General features: G+C 45.1%; 1 protein-coding gene across 1 annotated transcript in view; it reads left to right on the top strand.

Moving 5' to 3' along the window:
• CACNA1E (calcium voltage-gated channel subunit alpha1 E) overlaps positions 1–20,589 on the top strand; it is a 1,399,715-nt gene that overhangs the window by 1,160,602 nt on the left and 218,524 nt on the right. Inside the window, exon 33 of the mRNA XM_085601759.1 lies at positions 19,647–19,772. Coding sequence (XP_085457885.1) covers positions 19,647–19,772 — 126 coding nt within the window. The remainder of the gene's footprint in view (positions 1–19,646; positions 19,773–20,589) is intronic.

Here is a 20,589-nt window from a genome sequence, read left to right as displayed (position 1 = left end):
CAGTAGTCCTGTCCCACACATTCTTCTTTATGGATACATTTGTCCTCTGGGAAAAGTGGCATTCCTGCCCTAGGTAGTCATGCCATTCCACCTAGGGCAACCCATCACCTTGCCTGCATTCTATGAACAGCCTCACCCATTAGAAGAGGATGAACAGCTTCATCGCCTCAATCCTAAGAGAGCGCTTAGATTCCATGTTGATCGAACTTGGTCAATTTCTGTGAGGCCAAGATAGGAAAAGCAGTGCAGAAGTGGACTATTTCCCAATGCTTTGTACTCTGCATAAAGATCTGCAATGGGATAGCCAAAAGGCAACTCTCAGAAGGCTTGTGTGCTCACTGGACCAGAGCGATGGCTGCTACCACTGTGCTGGTACGGTGTGTTCCACTCTTGGACATCTGTCAGGCTGTGACGTGGGCGTCCCTCAATACATTACGAAGCACTAATGCCTGGACAGCCAAGGCCTGTCGGATTGGCATGCCACTCAATCCGTCCCGCAGGATTTCGTCGTCTGAGACAGTCTGCAGACCCACCAACTGGGGAGATGCTGCTTTAGTATCTATTGTGAAGGTGAGGGATCTGCAGTTAGAAGTCTCTGTAAGAATAACCAGTTACTTACCTTCAGTAACACCATTTCTGGTTCAGACTCAAGCACCCTCCTCCACATTCTGTAGATTGGACTCATATAGTTAATTAAAAAGATTCCAGCGTGAAAGTCTGCTCACTGCCATATTCTGATTTTAATCGCGCCGCATCCATCAGTGTGAAAGGAGGTGGCACAGATATATAGGCGCTGACATCATGTCTGGGGCTGGACAGACCCAACCAGGAGCCACACAACACCACCTGTTGATGTGCGAGGGAATTGCTCTGAAAGTTTCCAGATCCAATCTGGCACCTGGGGGAAATTTCATGGTGAGGAATCAAGGTTTAGATAGTCTGTTCATCAGGGCATCAGTATCAGTATTACCTGTGACACCAGTGGTTGCAATGAACATCAAGAAAAACCCCATAATGCCTGGTAGTCCACATGATCTACACAACAAGGGGTTGAAGAGGTGATTCCCCAGAGCATTCCCCTTGAGTTGAATAGTCCCTGTGTGCTCAACAGGGTAAACAGAAAAATGATAGAATATGTTTGTCCTTCTCCATCTGACACCAGATTTTCAGGAAAAATGCCCCCACAACAAGATCAGCGATGAGTGATGGCTCTTCTTCCTAACCTATTCTGTTTTTTAAACATTCATCCTACACATGTAAATTCACCTGCTCTTTGAAAAAAACAGAACAAACTGAGGTGATCAGACATAATGTCTATTTTTGTCTCACAGTAAAAACCAATAACATCAAAGCGCCCTCTGAAGTCACTATTGGTGTACTGACTTCGAGTGCCACTGATCCGGTTAGTGGTAACACTGACAGCTTCAGCCCATGATTGAATCCTTTGATTTACAGTGGTTTTCACACTTTTGGCAGGGAAGTTAGAGGAGGTGCTCTCTGTGTACTGCCATAAACAAATTCATAAAATTATCAAAGTAGAGCACTAATGGCAGCAGAATCTGATGCAGCAAATTCTGGTTTGATGCTAATCAATCAGGCTTCAGCCATCTCATCTACATTCTCAATCATCTTAGCACTCAAAATGGTTACACAGAGAGCCACCAGCTTTGTCTCAGAACATAAAAGGGCAATGAAGAAACCAACTGTAGGAACCTGGGTTATTGGTTGAATACCACACCAGGTTAGAAATATAGAACTCAATTCAATGAGTAAAACAAGACCAAAATAACAAATATCCAATAACTAGAACGGGAGATATGCAATTTTAAATATTCTAGGCAAAATGGTACCAGAAAGCACAAAAGCGCCAACTGTGGCTATGTGGTTGTGCCACACCAAGACAAAGTCATGAGATCATGCCGACTGCAATGGAGTGCGGACCAGCTACAGGGACCCAGTAAGGCCCACTAAACAAAGTACCTTAATTCTGGTTTTGGGAGCGTTGCGAAGATCCTGGTTGAAGATGTGTTTCTCAGTTGACGAGATCTATCGGTTCCAAGATGCGGTGAGGCTGGGGTGCAAGGGTCTACGGCATCAGTGAGGATACCGTCAATGGGGCTTGCTGTGCGAAGTCCAGCGTCGAGGATGTGGCATGCAGCAAGGGTGATGCATCGTTCTGAAGAGCTGTGATGCGGAGGCCGGTGCAGATGCAAGGTTGCTGGATTCCTGTTATGTCCCTGAGACTTCAGATCAGGACGCCAGCTAGCAAGCCCTTGGAGTCACTCTGAGCTCTGGGTTCAAGAGATTCAGGTCCAGTCCTTCTCATGAAGGCAGGAGAGTGGCATGCATCAGGGCAGCCCAGTAGAGTGGCAATTGCTTCAGAGCAGCAGTCCAGCAGAGTGGCAGTCCTTTCAGCAGCACAGCAGTCCTTGCTCCTGGCGGAGTAGCCACAAGTCCAGAAGAGTACTGAAGAGTTGGTGTCTTAAGTCCAGTATTTATACCCAGTTATGCCTTTGGAGTGGGGGAGAAGCTTCAAGAGTTTTCCCTTTAAAGTCCCCAAGCATCCTGACTCCAGACTGCCTACAGGGATATACAGCCCTTTGTGTCAAGGCAGGACTTTGCCTATTCATGTGTAAGTGGGACTGTACCCGGCTCCTTCCTCCCATCTTGCACTGATGGCCCAACCAGGCACACCTAAGCTCCCTATTGTGAGGGTCTGTCTACGAGAAATACACAAAGCCCAACTTACAGGCACACCCAGTCATGTGACCAGAGACATGTTACAGGCACTAAATGGCAGAGGCAGGAAAATGTCAGTTTTCTAAAAGTTGCATTTTCAGAATTGCAATTTAAAATCTGACTTCATAATAAAGTAGGCTTTAAAATTTGTATTTTAGAGACACCAACCATGAACTGGTTATCTCTACCCATTTGGAAATATACATTGCATCCTGCCCTCTTGGCTGTCAGGTCCTAACACAGTGGTGACCTATATGTATTAAAAAGGAAGGTTTGGGCCTGGCAACATATTTATTGTGCCACGCTGAAATGGCAGTTTAAAACTGCACTCACAGGCTTAACAATGGTAAGGCCTGAGACATGTTTAATTGGCTACTTAAGTGGGTGGCACAATCAGTGCTGCAGACCCACTAGTAGCATTTATTTTACAGGCTCTGGGCACATTTAGTGCCACTTTACTAGGGACTTATAAATAAATTAAATATGCTAATAGGGTTAAAGCCAATGCTGCCATGTTTATTGAGAGGACTAGCACTTCAGCACTTTTTAGCATTTTTAGCATTGGTAAAGTGCACAGAGTCTAAGGCCAGAAACAATAAGGTCAGTAAAAACGGAGGATGAAGGCAAAAGGAAGACCACCCTAAGGTTGACAAGTCTAACACCAACCAGTTAGAAAGTCTATAGCCAGTATGTCATCCTTAGCCAAAAAATGTACTTGAAAAAATTGAGATAAAAGGCATTCATGAGTTGGATTAGAAAACATGGTAAATGCTTTTCATCTTGAACATTTCCAGGAAAAGATTTCAAAGAAAGGAGTTATTCAGGAGTTGTGCCATTAAGTTGTTTTTTTCACCAACTTTAAATATAACTAATGATGATGTTGAGACTTACCATGTATTTTCTCTGGAGAGTTTAGATGGGGGTTTGTGTTTGGCTCTCCAAAATAAGAGTTGTGTTGCCACTTTTCCTGAATGAGAGTTTCTTCATTCCTTTGATCTTCCATCTGAAATCAATGCCTGTAATCCTCATTGTGGCCCTCATCTTTTGGATATACTTGCCACCTAGTGGATTGAAAAACCACTAATGTGACTTAAATATAGAGCTTTTTCTTGTCATAGACAGACCGTCAGCATTCCAGAGTGTAAGCACCCTTGCCAGTTCTCTTTTTTCTACATGAATCTTATATGTTCAGTTTGTTCCTGCCACAGATTAGTGCTGAGAGTTTAGATTTTTTTTCTAGCACATTTTTTTTAAGTTTTTGATCCGATCTTCCTTCTTCAGATAGGGTATCTTCTGCCACAGTTCTCAGGTTTTCCATTTTAAGCCACACATGTTTGTGCCATCAAACCTTTGTATTAGGGCCGCCACACAATATTTTAGTATCATGTCTGGGGATCACCTATCCAATGCATGTTTAACAATATATGCTGCCTTTGTTATGAGGTACCTTTGGAAATGCCTGGCATGCATAAAGAGCAAGAATGCTCCAATCCCAGAAGAAACAATGGGGTTTCTTATCAGGAAGAATTTTCAGGAGGTATTAACATGGTCTTGGCCTCCAGGTTTGTTAAGGATCGCTATCTCTGCCAGAGATGTAGCAAGGTGTCGGGAAACATCATTTACCCCGCATGCAAAACAACACATGCCATTACAACGCGGTCATTACAACGACCGCGATGTTACATCAAATGCCATTACAACCAAGCCGTTACAATGACTTGCTGTAGGGGGCAGAAGGTGTTGGATTTTAAATTCAACACCTTTCCTACTGTTGCACAGACTGTAGTTGGAATAGTAAATTATACTATTCCAACATCCAGCGCTCCACTACAGCAAGTCGTTGTTATGACTTGCATTGTAATGCTATGCGATGTACCAACGTGGCCGTTGTAATGACCGCGTTGTAATGGCATGTGTTCTAAACGCATGCGTTATAACGTGGCCTATTCTAAGGTGTCACCATCAGGATAACTCCTTCTCTCATGTGCAAGATCATCTAGTCCCCAGTACCTGATGGCTTAATTCTGGTCAGCATGTTTCTGCATTCGAATTGCCCTATTAAGAGGTGCTTGTGAGCTTTCATCAACACCTCAAAACTAATCTCAGTATTAAAGAAACCTCAGTGGTTGAATGAAATAAAAGTAACCTAATACGTGGCCCACTGTACTTGGCAAACTGTTGCCAGTCTGGATAGGGAAGGATCTGCAGTGGAAGTAACAACATAAGTTCACAACTTATCAACATAGTTGCATTTTAGGAATATTATTCATGGGTGATGGGTGAGTATAGGTGTTGAGAATTAGGCTATAGAAAATTTCATTTAAATGGGGCTATAGAGGACTGAAACATGTTGACCGGAATTAAGGTTTGAACTATTCCTGTTTGTTTTAACAACAACTACATTCGGACAGGAATAAAGTAATATGAGTCAAATGGTTGGTATTTTAACAGCTTTAAATCCCTGTATATACACACGGCAGGCTGGCCACCCTTCACAATCTTTTTTGAGAAATTATTCATTAGAGGACTCCAGCTGTAAAAACAACCAAGGGCTTTCCTGCTCAGCAGGGGTTCAGCCCAGACTGACTGGATTGAGGAGTCGCCTTATGATGAAGCTTGCCATCAGACTGGTGGGCGAGGGCTACCATTTATAAAAGGATTATTGCTTCTGAGTCATGCCGGATTGGATTATAACCCTATATTTCACACATTTCTATTGGGTGTATTTGGTGTATTTCCTCCCAATGCATTCCTAAACATGATTTTTTACAGGAGCAATTGTTCATTTAAGGAACATGGGCTGCTTTAAAAAAAATCCATTTGGGACTATAAACACAGGAAAGGGGTCTGCTGTTCCTTCAAGGCCTGTGTTTTTAACCAAACATTGGGAGCCTCAAATGGCAACCTGCCTAATTTATATTCATTAAGCAGGTGTTCCTGCAGCCTTTTCTGCATAACAAAACATGCCCCCAATCGGTTGTAAAGAAGCACACTCTAAGATAAAAGTTTCTTCTGATAGTTAAATTGACATCATACATCTTGAAACTACAATACCTGCTATGCTTGTGATTGCATCAGAATGAAATATTCATGCAAGGATCAACTTAATGCACTTAAAACCCAAATCAAGTTGGTGGGAGACTTAAAATGGTAAATCCCTCATGTATCTGAAAATGTGGATTACTTGGGGATTCGGTTAGATACCAGGGTGGAAAGGATTGTCCATCCAAAACTAGAAGCCAAAAGGATGGAATGCATCATGCTTTAGATGGGCAAAATATACCATATACATAGATAATGCGGAGTGGTGGTTGGTGAGAAATTGCAGGAAAGTAGGATCTACTTCTATGGTTACCCCCACTTTTTGCTTGGTCCTAAGCTGTATTTTGACTAGTCTGACTCCGATCCTGCCAATCAGGGCCCCAGTCTATCTGCTATCTCCCTAAATTGTTGTGTTGAGTACTTAGGTACAATCAGTCCCTAGTATACGGTACTAAGGTACCCAGGGCATAGGTACCCCAGAGGTCTTCCATGGGCTGAAGCATGCATTATGCCACCCATGGGAGACCATGCAAAATGGATCTACAGGCCTGCCATTGCAGCCTGTGTAAGTTGGTGTTTGCACCATTTACTTAAGATATATGTTTACTGTATCTAAGGGTCACTGCACTTAAAACCTATAAGTCACCCCTATAGCAGGCCTTTGCAATCCTGAAGGCAGGGTGCTTGGTTCTAACTGAGAGGGTGCCCCTGCATGAGCAGGACACCCCTGCAGCCTACGGAGTCCATCCTCCCGGGTTGTCAGTGAAGCAGCCATATACTACATAGAGGGGCACCGCGTAATTACCCGATGACCATCTCGAAAAAATGGCTGCAACGAATCCTATCATGTTTGGTATCACACATGTTGGAATCATATCCCCATACTGTAAACGGTGTGGGAGGTATGATTCCAAGCACAGGAAGAGCCCTCCGTTAGGCTCTCAGTGTTCCCGATACCAGTCTTCTGGACCCAGACAGCACAAAATGGTTGCTGCCGACCTGAGACACATTTCTGCCCTCCTGCTGCTGAGCCAGGCTCGAGGAGAGGAAGGTGGAACAATAGGCATTCTGTCACAGGGAGGTATTACCACCTCCCAGACATGATTTATTGTTTTTGGACCGGGTGGATACACTTGCCAGCACCAGAAAGTCTGCAGGAGAGGCACACTTGATGTCCCTGTGCATAGTCCAGTTCAAACCAGTTCTGGGAGCCTTTGATTCCTGCTCTGGTGCCAAACTGGACAAAGGACATGGGAGTAACCTCCCCGTCTCCAGACCCTCCCCTACGAGAGTCCCCTGAATCTTTCAAATTCTTTCCCTAGGGTACTTAAGGGCTTACCTGGATGTGGATCCCTAGATTTGTCGTGGGATAAGATTCAGATCAGACACCACTGCACTTCTCCCGTCTGGGTACTCTGGACTTCTCTGGAATTCATTTGGGCCTGACTTAGTCTCCCTTGCAGTCTACTGCATCGTCTGTGCCTGTGCCTCATACAGGAACCTTCCAAGGCCTGTGAAGCATCAAAGACACCTGAAGTAATCTCCCTTGGAGTGAAGGAGTCACTTCCTTGCATTTGCAGACACCGCAACTAAGTTGACCGGTCTTCAGATCCTGAGCTCCTCTGGACACCGTGGGCACTGCAATACATGTAGTGGTTTTCCACAGATCCCAAGGCCTGCCCTGCCCTCTAACCAAGTTTGAGGCCAGTATCCCTCGTAGGTGTTGCAATAACTGAACCCCTATGCACCGTGTACAACTTGCAGTTGCACAGGCTTGTTGGCTTCTTTGCAAGAGGATCTGCGGGTTCCAAGTAGCCCCAACCTCAAGCACTTCTAGTGACCAGAATCTTCAGCCACACCACATCGTGTGCATCTTGGCCTGCATCTTTTGCTGAGCTGCTTGAGGTCCTCTCGCGACTTCAGTGCCTCCGGCCTGTGGGTCTGCTTGAGGGTCACAATTGTTTCTTTTGGGCTCCCCTGATTGCTCCGGCCTGCCCTGACTCCCCTGCCTTTGGTGAGTCCCCTGGACCTTGCTGGTCCTGACGTTGCTCATTCTTTGATTCCTGCGTGACTTGCCTTTGCCAAGGCTTGTTGGTGCTCCCGCCGGACACCAACCCCTCAGTACTCAACATCCTTCATGGGACAGCTCGTGGACAGCTCCTGGTCCTCCTCAGCATCGCCTGGTCCTCACAGCTGCAAAGCCATCGTCATCTTCCCTGAAGCACCCGACATAGGAGGGCATTCGTCTTTCAAGTCTCCTGGTCACTCTTGAGTGGCATAGATTCTTCTCTGCTTTCAGGTACTACTCTTCAAGAATCCACATTTGGATTCCCATGGACACTTTCTCCTCTTCCAGAAGCGGCACTTTCCTGAAGTCCTCTATTGGGTTCAACGGCTGTTTCTGACACCACTTCACACGTATGCACCCGGCTTCCCTGGTGTAGGTAACGTGGGTACTAGGGTATCCACTGGTGGGGTGGCTCTCCAACCTTCTTTCTTCCACGAGGTTTCTTCAGGGTCTACTGGGACTGGTCCTTAATCTTTAAAAATCCAACAGCGACTTGCACATAGAGTTGTACGGAGCACGTGGTCTTGTTTCTACACTCCATACACTCTCCGTGGGGTCCCTATCTATTCACCTTGGGTGGTTCCTAGGGGTCCCAGCACTTCTACATCCTCCAGACACTGTCTTGACTCAAGTTGTGGTTCTTATACCACGTTCTTAGTATATGGTTTGGTCCCCCTCTGGGGTCACTGTATATTTCATGCTATTTAGTGTGTTTATTTGCTAAAGTATTGTGTGCTTTGTGTTTATCTCCATGTTGGAGACATTGGAATGTACTAGAAAGTATTATATAATAAATGCATATTTTTATAAATACTTAGTGTGGTTGTTTTCACTAAATCTATACTATAAGATTGCATTCTGGTAAAAACAAGCAGCTTTACACTCCTTCTGGACTAAGCCTGGAGGCTGCTCTCCACAGCTACCACTTAGAGAGCTTTCTAATGTTCTCTAAGACTTCTTAAATCACCATAAGGGTTGATGTATTTTTGGTTTTGTATATGAATGTTGTGATATATGTCATTTTTTCATGTTTTTTCCTTCTTTGATCAGGAGCCATTGTCAATGTAGATTATAAAAATGTTTTGATTTAATTTTCAAGAAAGAATAATTGTGGAGAGGGTAGTTAAATGTACTCTACTCAGAAATCATTGTGTATTTATTCCTTTATACCACTTGTTATTGTATAAAACTACGTTCCTTGCCCAGTTATAAAAGGGTTATTTGGGTATACCCCTGTTAAGTTTGACTTATCCTATCTGGTAAGGCAGCACTGCAGACCTTCATGTCCTCTAGTCATGGTGGCCGATTTATAAATCTACGCTGTCCAGCAGGTGAAGCTGGGCTCAAGGCCCTGGCTTCTCCACTTGAGAAGTCTGCATTAGAGGAGAAATAAACATATTTCTCCTCGTTGCGCCTCCCCTGAGGATGCGTAGCAGATTTGACGAGGTCTGCCACTTATGGTAAATCTGCGAATGCGCCAACATTCATGGGTGTTATGTGGAACACCCACACACCACCCATGGAACGCCTCCCTGGGGCAGAGTAACGCAATGCAGTGATTTGAGATGCATTTTGTTAAATCCTTGCCTGCCTTTATAAGTCGCTCTTAAGTGTTGCGATGCGTATTCAGTCCGTTACATGGTGCAAAAGCGAAGCAACTCTTTAATACAGTTGGCCCCTTGTTCTTTGGACCTCTCTGAAAACTATTTCCCAGGTTGCTGAGCCTCTGCTGTGTACAAGGATCACTTCTATTCATTGCAGTCTGATGCCTGACAGTGTTGCTTTATCCCACTCTTGTTCAGCTGTTAAGCCTGTGCTGCATGTAGAGGAGGGCGAGCTATCAAATAAACAAGGAGAGCGGAGCCAAGGGTTTAACTTGTCTCTAAGAGCCTGTGCATGAGCTGAACCATGGCTAATAAGCAACAAACTTCATGTCAAATAAGATAAAGTCTCTTTGAAATTCGAATGTGTATTCCTTTAAAACGCAGAAGCATTTCCCCTTAGTACATTAGATTATATCACTGCATTGGAAAGCTTTTTATAAAAAGTGACAGGGCATGATTTGTGGCTGGGGTTGAGTCGCTCTTGCACCACACAGAATTTGATTTATGAAGCCACACAAGGCGACCTTGCATGGCCCTGAGTGGCTTCCTAAATCTAGAGTAACGCAATGCTGTGCACATAACTGTGTTGCGTTACTGTGCCCTGGGAAGGCGTTATATGGACATTGGGTGGGTGTACCCACACAACTCCCCTGGATTTTGTCGCATTCCCAGATTTGCCATTGCTGGTAGACCTGGGAATGCGCCAAAAAGATACACCTTCCCAGGTAATGTGTAATGAGGAGAAATATCTTCATTTCTGCTCATTACTTTTTCTGGAAAGAGGAAAAGGCCTCAGGGATTGTTTTTGTGCAGGAATATGCCCCTTCCTGCACCAAAACAATCCTTCTTACAACACACGCACCCTTGCACCATGGTGCAAGGGTGCCTGTGTTGAAGCTAGGCTGCCAAAACGGCGCAAGCGCAGGGACAAAGGCAGGAACGCACCGAATTCTTTTTAATACGGCATATTCCTGCCCTTTTTCTGTCACGTAGCACAGCAAGGTGACTTGCTGCGGTGTGTGAGTTTCTTATAAATATTATATACCCAATAGTTTTTAAAGATTAACTTAAAAACATTAGAAACATGTCTTGCCTCTGTCTGTCTTGATTCTTATTATAGATGGAGCAACATTATACTAAATCAAATACAGAGGGCACTTCCCGCGCTCACATATCTGAAGGTGCTCTCAAGTCTGAGAATGACTAAAGTGGAGACTTGGTAAAATACTGTATTTGCCTAAGATCACCCAATTTGCTCAACTAGGTAGCTCAGATTTCTGGTTTAACATTGTGCAAGTAAGCCACTTGTGTATCTTTTACTCTCTTCTGATTCACATCAAATGTCACTGCTTTGTCTTTAATTCTTGGCATGTGAGGTTAGAATGTGGTAGCGGGCAGAAAACACTTGAAAATGCTTTGTGCATTTTGGGCTTGAGTGCCCAGGAGGACCTCAAGCTGAGCAGTGGCGGCCGGCATGGATTAGGGGTGGTAAGGAGAGGGGTGGAAGGGGAACTTAAAAAAAAAAAGTACCTGATCACCGCTGTGTCTCTCCAGTCTCGCCTCCGAGTCAGGACTCGACCGGAACAGGAACCAGGAAGCACCCATGCGCCCCTGACCAGCGTTGTGATTGGTCTGAACGCCGTGGTTCGGTGCTCTGCCAGGGAATGGGGACCTGGAGAACATGCAAAGTGTGCATGACTGGCTGGCCTGAGAGGGTCGGCTAAGCATTCATACGCACTTGGAGTTGGCAAACCACTCCTCCCCTGGCCTGCTCTGCAGCCCTGCCTTCCCCAGCCACAAAGTAACAGGAACAAATAAAATGATAATAACATTCAGTTATCATTTTATTTTTCCTTTAGTTACACTGCTTAAAAGCAGTGGGGCGACGCTTCTCTGCCTAAGCAGTGTAGCTGCCACTGGAGCTGAGCTAGGGTGACCAGATTCTCATAACAAAAAATGGGGACAGTTCATAGACATAGAAGTAGGACTACAGTTTGAGGTAACAGTTGACATAAAAGTAGGGCTATTTGACAGCTGTCATAGACATGGAAAAGGGACTAAAATGACAGCCGCCTCCACTGACACAGATGAGGAATTACAGACAAATCATATGTGTGACACAGACTAAGCCAAGAGAGACGTCAAGGTTTCAGTGACCGTCACCTGGGTGACCCGCTAATTGCACGGTGTGATAGGCTTACTTGTTGACACTCATGGTTCCCTGTAGATTGCAAAGTATGACTCACTGCACAGCTTGGACAACATGGCCTGGAGGTGCGGGTTGAGCAGCAAACCCAAATTGCCCACGCAGTGGCTCGTGGCCTAAGCCTGCCAGTGCCTGCAGCCTGGACAGCCTTGGCAGAGTGTGCTACAGCCCAAGTAAGGTTAAGTTTTAAGCCTGGGTGCCAATGGCAGCGCGCGATCAAGCAGCTGCAGCGCCTGCGGTGTTACTCAAAACGGTGAAATGTGTTGCAAGTCTGGCGCCTCGTGAAGTGTGTTTTATGTAGTTGGAGCCTCTCTGACATAGATTCCCTCTTGGGCCGGATCACTCACATGACGTCAGAGAGGGTCCGAGTCCTGATGTCCTCCTGACTTCAGTTTGCTGGGAAGGAGGGGGGCACCGCAAAGGCTGGCAATCTTTATGTTGATTTTTCTGCTGGCCCATCCAACAACAGTAGCCACCAGAGTGTTGTTTGGGTCTCGCACATTTTATTTGGGCTGGGTCCCACCTTTGAGAGAGGCACAGGGTCACTCATGTGATGTCAGAGGGTGGCCTCGAGTCCTGATGTTCTCCTGACTTTAGTTTGCAGGGAAAGAGGGGGGCCACCACAAAGGCTGACAATCTTTATGTTTGTCTGCTAGCCTATCCAACAACCGTAGCCACCAGAGTATTGTTAGCAAGCCTCGCACATCCTGTTTGGGCTGGATCCCACCTCGGAGAGAGGCCCTGGACTGAGTGATGCTCTCTGGGCAGCATCATTAATTATGAGGGAGGAACCAGGGGGTCCAGTATAAGTCAGCAAAGGCTGAAGGTACAAGCCTCAAAAAACACAAACAACCACAAAAAAAATTTAAAAAAACAGCTCCTGACTTAGGGCCTCATGTAGGTAGCCAAATACCGGTCGGTAACGGCCGATTTTCGGTAAATATGCCGTTACCGACCGGTATTCAGACAAGTGAGATGTAGGAGTCCAAAAACGACTTTTCGGTAAATATGAGGCGGTAAATACCGAAAAATATTTACCGAATACTAAAATATCGAATCAGATTTACCGAATACATACTTAACGAATCGGTAAATATGAAGTGGTAAATATGAAGTGGTAAAAATTAAAATGACATGTAGGAGCACTCGGTAATTAAGAAATCCAAGAAAATCGGTAAATAAGAGTCGGTAATTAACACGGATTGAAAGCAGGTGGTAACCATCAACAGTGCATATAAGCAATCCCAACATGCAACAGCGTGGACAACATGGCCGCTATGTATGTCATTGCAAGGCGCCTACGTCTACAGGCAGCAGGACTGAGGGTTTGGCGACGGGAGGAACGCATCTACAGACAGAAAGTTGTCTGCTGCAATAATGTTCTTTTTCCACCCCCGCATGGGCGGCTGGATGTTTCCATCTGGCCTTCGATTCCAACCTTGAAAGCAGAGTTCAACAAGTTGTGCAGAATAAGAGCACTATTGTCCCAAAAAGAGGTGCCTTTGACTTCCTCTCGTGAAACATTTGTCCTTCACGTTGCTAATTCGCGCACTGAGGTACAGGCGCTTCTGAATACTGACCTCCCCCTGCATTTCGGCTCTTTGATCCATACTATTTTCAATGCCTCGTCCACGACCGGCCTGGCTCATTTTTTTAAACTTGTGGGCTCGGGTCTCGTGACCTCTTTCCAAACTATTTTTGGTGTGATTCTGGCATTTCTTCATTCACTTTTCTCGAGCATCTTTGGAGGTGTCCCGCTGCTTCTGGCGCTAGTGGCAGGTGTGCTGCTTTTCCTTTTCATACTCCGGAATGGCTGCTCCTTCTGTGCCACACGAGCACCTGTCCCGTCTGCATCTTCTTCGTGATAGGATGCTTGACTTTTATGGTACTTTGCCATTGGCGACTTTGAGCCTGGCTTATGGATTATCCTTCAGGTATTCCTACTTCACCTGCGTACAACCTGTATTTCACTGCCTGGATTGTCCCTTTGAATGGCCTCTGGATTTGTGCTTGACCAACATGGTGTCTCCGGTGCCGGATTTCGATCGACTGATGAGGCCCTTAGTGTCTCACGAGTTGGCCTGTTCTGGTGTCCGGATTATGGCCTGTGGTGCGGCGCATGGTATCCTGGGTAATTGGGACATCTCAGCGGCCGCCTACGACTTCTTGGCTATGAGCTATTTGGAGGAACATTCCGGGTGCCCTCTGATTGTGCTAGAGGCTCCGATGGTTGGAGAACACGTATGTTCCTTTTCATTACTTAATTGGATGGCTGAGACTTTCAGTGGCCCTGCAAACGATTTTTTGTTGGAAGCAGTGGCCACATATGCTGCCTATACATTCATGGATTAACTGGACTGTCGTCCATTGCGCCTGTGCTACTGGACAGCACCCTGGCGCAACATTTATTTCTTTTATTTCTCATTATTCTCTTCCTGATGGTCGTTTTGAGTTTTTTGATATACTTGCATTTCTTTTTAGAATTCTATGCTGCTATTTTTTGTAGTTTCGGACTTTGGCGCAGCATTGGTTACGCCTTGTTCTGCTCTGACGAAACTGAACTCTGCGTTCTCTCTTTTCTTGCCTATTGAATAGTGCTTCGCTCAAGGGGGCGTGTAGTGAGTTCTCCCTGAATACGTACATACATTGTTAAGTTAGCATGACCACGTTAAATGTTAGAAAGCCATCTTTTGGTCGTTGCACACGACACTGCGTTTACATGTTATTTCTTAAATAAACTGCTGACTCGAGACTTGCTTCACACGAGAGCAATCTGTTGTTACCATCCCAAGCTCTGCGCAGCGACCTTGGTCTGTACATGGTGTGACAAACAGTCTGGAATATTACACAATGCATGTTTTCCACTCTAGGTTGATCGACCCACTGTTTAGCCATAACACACGCGCAGCTGCAAATACCTGAAAGTTGGTGCTTTTAATATCACAGACATCATGTTTATGATTCAGACCGAAGACGAGCCTTCCTGCGAGAAGACTCCTGATGCTCCTGTGATGTGATTTCACTAAGCTGATCTTTGAGGTATGGGGTCCCCTATTCAAGCCTAAGAGACCTTCCATTAGCATGATAATAATATTAGCTTCTTAGTAAAGGGAAGGTGGTAGTATCCTCGGTATTTTCCGATTCGGTAAATACCACCTCGGTATTTTCCGATTCGGTAAATACCACCTCGGTATTTACCGAATCGGTGAATTCCGATTCGTGATTACCGAATGTTACCGAATCGGTAACTGTTACCGAATTTTTACCTACATATAACTTACCGATTCTAATTTACCGATTCGGTACGGCTCGGTATTTAAAAAACGGTAAAATTTATTTACCTACATGAGGCCCTTAGTGTGCAGAGAGAGCCTTGATTTGAATGCTGTAAGGGAGTTTCCTGATATTTGTACGATTCTAAGTATATTTACTTAGACATGAGTATAAATGAAAGTTGTTTAACCATTATTTCTTACGCTTTGCAGCAGCTCAAGTAGAGTTTCTAGTTGCTCAAATGGGTGTCATATCTGATATTTATAAGTTTTGCTCGTTTTAATATCTTGATTTTGCTCGCAGAAAAGTGGCACTCATAGTCGTTAAAATGTCACTCATAATTACTCTGACATTATGAAAATGTCACACATAGAAATCTGAAACCTTGGCAGCTATGCATGTAACATTACACCTACAACAAGCCAGGACTATTCGCTTTGTCAGTTGTTCTTAGCTGCATAAGATAAATTAGCAACAAACTTGGGCTTCCTTGTACATAACATTGAAAATGCTTCAGTTCTGGGATGATGAGACTGTGAAAGAACTATAACGGGTCTCTTTGAAGGCAGTGAAGGGTGGTATTGCTGCAGCAGTAAGATTGTTTTATCATCCTGAGGGCAAAAATGGACATCCCAATAGAGACCCGTTTCAGCACCTGTGCTAAGTAAGCAGAGAAATGTCCCGGTTTTTAAATAGTGTTTCAGTGCGAGACAATATTTAAAAACCGGGACATTTCTCCGTTTAACCCGGGCACAGCACAAAAACGGGGGCATTTCTGTAATTAGGAGCAAAGTGTCGGGACACTGCTCCGAAAACAGGGACTGTCCCGGGAACACCGGGACGTCTGGTCACCCTAAGCCAGAGGTCTTCAAATTTTTGTAGGGTGAGCCCCCCCAGTTGAATTTGTTTAGATGTTGGACCCCCCCACCACCTGACAGAAATTTCTGGAATCTGGTACACAACATAATCAACTGCCACGCGCATATCACGGGCCATATCCGGCAAATAATGTTCAGCACTATAAGAGTGTTTAGTAAACTGCAGGTTTGTGAATGGGTGTGGAGGAATGACAGAGGCTTATTACACAGCTCAAAACACAATTTTCCAAGATAAAATGTGCGCAAATTCTTTTTACTAGGAAGCTTTGTTTTATACAGGACATAGATTAATAATAACACCACCAACATAAATGTGATGGGTGTGCCGGTTTTTATCCACATAGACTGTCAATCTCTGGATGGATTTTTGCTACTGCCATCCACAGGTTGTGCTCCATATCCAGTCTTGAACGGTACTTAGGGCCTCATGTAGGAAGCCAAATACCGGTCGGTAACGGCCGATTTTCGGTAATTATACCGTTACCGACCGGTATTTTGGCTTTTGGTATGTAGGGGGCTCATTTCTGTATTCGGTAATTTACCGAATCGGTAAAATTACCGAATCGGTAATTTTACCGATTCGGTAAATTCCGAATACAGAAATGAGATGTAGGGGGAGTGTGTGGGTGTTTTTAGGAGTCGGTATTTACCACCAACTAATAGTTGGTGGTAAATAATTAATGGATGTGTGTAAGCATTTTTAAGCGCTTAGCAGTGTGCAATGTGGCAGACATACATGCCCTTAGGGCATGTATGTGTGCCACATGTGCACACATGGCCGAATCAGGGGTGCAACAGGGTGTCAATGTGACACCCTGCCACCCTTGCATGTGTTCCCCCCATTACCGAATCGGTATTTACCGATTCGGTAATGAGGCATACCTTCCCATCAATGGGAAGGTATGCCTCATTACCGAATCGGTAAATACCGATTCGGTAATTACCGAATGTTAACGAATCGGTAAAAATTACCGACACTTTACCTACATACGAGTTACCACTTCTTAAATACCGATTCGGTAACGTTCAGTATTTAAGAAGTGGTAACTGGTATGCTACCTACATGAGGCCCTTAGTCTTTAGTACCGCAAGTGCTGAGAACCCAATCTCACATAAATAGGACGAGCTGAAAGGGAAGAAGCTGAATATTCTGCAGATATTTTCAGCCAAAACAGTGACTGTAAGGGAGTACGATAAGTTGCTTACCTGAAGCAGTGGGGGTTTAGGACACGTCGGGCTTATGTTTAAAAAAAAATAGAACTGATAATAAATTAATGATGTTGCATATTTTACTTCAGAGCAATATCGTCTGACAGACTTTGTGGTGGCAGGGACATGTTAAAGAGTTTGGGTGCCCTGGGCCAGTACTATTTTGGGGGCCCCTGTTCAGAACAGCTTTGAGATTAAATGATTCACTTTCAGCTCTGCCATACCCTCTTTAGCCAGGTTACTAACGGTGCACAGGCGCTATGTTCGAAATTCTAAAAGTGTTTACATCTAATATTCAGAGAAAGTGATGTGTGTTTTCACTGTTGTAACGAAGCAGCAGCCCACTAATTTTACAACAAATAATATCTGGGATATCCTCCAATTTCTCATATGAGAGGACCTGTTTTGATCTAAAATAAACTTTTGTATGGTTGTTGCATGAAACAAAAACATTTCTCTGCAAATAGTAATAGACTCTCTCACATTAAAAAGTAATGAAACAAAACAGTATTTACAAGAATCTGTTTAGGAATTATTCCAGGCCATCAGGGCAAAAACAGAGCTGCCTCTACCAAGGAACCCCCTGAAAGGCTGGATTGCAGTGCATGTAAATTTGTCCTGTTGTAATTTAGGACGAAAACCTTGATGGGGCATGACATGCCTATACTTGTGTACAGGGGTGCAACTAGACCCAAACTTCGGGGGAGGGGGGGGCTAACACTCCTATCCAGGGCTGGCCCTAGCACTGGTCGCACACAGTGCAACGGTCTGTTTTGGCGGCCCCTCCCTCATTTCCTCCTTCTCCATGAATTTCCTCACTACCGCTCACCAACAATGCACCCCATCTCGCTATAGCACCTTTCTGGCAAACATTTAATTTTTTTTATAGTGCTACTCATAGTTTACCCACACTCAGTTCTTTGATCTGGATGGTACACGTTCTTTGTAGCAGGCACATTAAACCTCTGCGCTGTGTGGGTGGCATGAGCACCCATGTGAGTGCAGGGTGAGCCATGCAACAGTGTGAGAGTAGGGTAAGAGGAGCAAGTGCAGGGTGAGTGAGGTGACCATATGAATTCGAGTGCGGATGTAAGTGCAGAATGGGACAAATGAATGTATGGTTAGTGATGGTCCTATTTGAGTGAGTTTGCACATTGAGCAGTAAGGGGGACATGTGAGTGAAGTGTTGCATGAGTGCCGGGTGAGTACTGTGCTTGCGTGACTGCAGGATGCGGTACAAGGTGAACAGCACAAGTGCATTGTGAGTGCAGAGTGATTACTGAGTTCAGGGTGAGGAGTGATCAGTGTGAGTGCATGGTGATCAGTGTGAGTGTATTGTGATTGCTGTGAGTGCAGGGTGAGCATGAAAGTGAAGGGAGAGAATGAGGAGTGAGTTGTCTGAATGCAGAGTGCATTCCCAGACACTTGAAGTAACTCAGCAGGTTATTGACGGCAGCGTAGGGTTTCAGATGTGTTGAACTATTGCTATTATGGCATTTCCAGGGATCAGGGTGGAGGAAATACATGTGCTGATCTTGCAACAAACTTTCAGTTTTATGATTAGGGTTGCCAGCTCATTATTTTTATGTCCCATGAGGTACAAAAAATAAACAGTCACCTAAAGCTGTATTGTCAGCACTTGTCTGTGCATACTTTGAACAGCAAATATAAATAGTAGCACATGTAATTGTGTTCTATAGCTGCCTGAATTGTCCATGACTGATAATAAAATGGAACAAAGACAGAAAGGTCACATTTCAAATGTGTATATATACTTATTTATTTATAAGCATATATAGTGTCAAGACCAGCAATTTGCAGGCTGTTTAAAAAAACCATGGCTGGCTGGCATTTTTCTGTTGGTAACTTGAAGCCCTGTGGGGTTGTGGCGCCTGCCTGTGTACATTTAAAAGAAACTTTGTCTCCTTTCTGCTAAGAGCTAACCCTCCCAGGACGGGGTTGAACTTGTAGAGCTGAAATGCTTCTGCTGCAGTGGGAGGCAGGATGTCTCCTCTCCTAAAACTGAAAGAAAGGAACAGACAGTCATTCAGCTGCAGTGGGAGGCAAGAAGTCTCCTCTGATATGAAATCGAACGTGAAGGATTTGCTTTCGATTTAAGCAGAGGAGACACTGCCTCCCACTGCAGCCCAAGTATTTCAGCGCTACTAATTAACCCCCTCCTGGGAAGGTTAACTGTAGGCTATTTACAGGACAAAAGCGCAAGTTGTGCCTCATCTATTTCCCCTCCCTCCCCCCTCCAACCCTCTGTTACCGGAGCTCGCCAATAAAGAATTCCCATTTGAAATGGGTGAAGACTTGGGAGGCCTCTGACAGTAAAGGTCCAACAAAGGTAAACTCTTAGCTGGAGTGTGCGCCCCCCCTGAGATGGTGTCGTGCCCCCCCCCCCAGGGGGGCGCCCCGCACAGATTGAAGAACTCTGCCCTAAGCTGAGCCAAAGCGATGCAGTAGGCTGGACCCTTCCTCACACTTTCAGTAGCTCAGCCAAGGTGCATTAGCATCACAGGAAAGTATTAATATCCTGCCACAGCTGAGCTATTGAGACCGTGCTGCCAGCCACAATATGCTCTTGGTGTCTGACGCTACTGTCATCTTTACCCTCTTCCCAGCTGGTGAACACGAGCAGCTTCAATATGAGTTTCCTGAAGCTCTTCCGAGCCGCCCGCCTCATCAAGCTGCTGCGGCAGGGTTACACCATCCGCATCCTGCTGTGGACCTTCGTGCAGTCCTTCAAGGTAGGTGCGTTCTATTCTACATGTGTGGGCGAGGGCCGGGGGGAAGGGGGCGGGGGGGGTTCAAGATGGAGGATGCCGCAGCAAAGCACGTGAAAGAAGTCCCTTTCGAGTGAGGGGTCTGTGCCTTACACTTGTTGGGGCTTTGACACTTTTGCTTGGCTTGATTGGGGAGAAGTCTTTAACCCTCTCTCCATGCTCCAATCAGATCTTAGCTCTGGGAATTACTCTAGGAACCGGATACTTCTGTCCCATCCTTTACGCATCAATATAATCCTGACTCCGTGACCACAGAAAAGTCTCTCTCTGGGCTGTGCTGGGCTGTCTGTAATTGACTCAGCGTGTCCAGGGAGCATCCAAGCATATGTCACACTCACTCCTTCCAGAGAAGTCCATTTCCCACGGCGCTCTTGAGCGTATTGCACGCCCCGGCACCCTCGTACTTACGTTTTTGTATCCCACTAACAACTGCTTTGTGATAACTTGTAAGACGGTCTTTCATGGTGTTCTTTAATTCATTTCCATTCCCTTAAGCAATACTTGTGTGAAATGTTTTTTCTTCATGAATGGTACCCGAGGCACATATTCTACCTATAGAAAAGCTGCATGATGGTGGCAAAGGCCTCACACATGCCTTGTTACAACCTCTCACATCTCTACTGTACCGAAGCTTAGTCCCATTGTGTACAACAGCTTTACTAACCCCACTCGGGTACTGTTCAGAGATCATGCTTTTTGCTTTTAATATTTTAGCTTCCCTTGACAAAATGTCCAGCTCCGTTATGCGTTTTGCACCATTTTTTTACACTTCTCAGTTTAT

Source organism: Triturus cristatus, chromosome 4_2, assembly GCF_964204655.1.
Source record: "Triturus cristatus chromosome 4_2, aTriCri1.1, whole genome shotgun sequence".
NCBI lineage: Eukaryota > Metazoa > Chordata > Amphibia > Caudata > Salamandridae > Triturus > Triturus cristatus.
The sequence above is the reverse complement of the archived record's forward strand: the minus strand, read 5'-3'. Positions and strand labels throughout refer to the sequence as shown.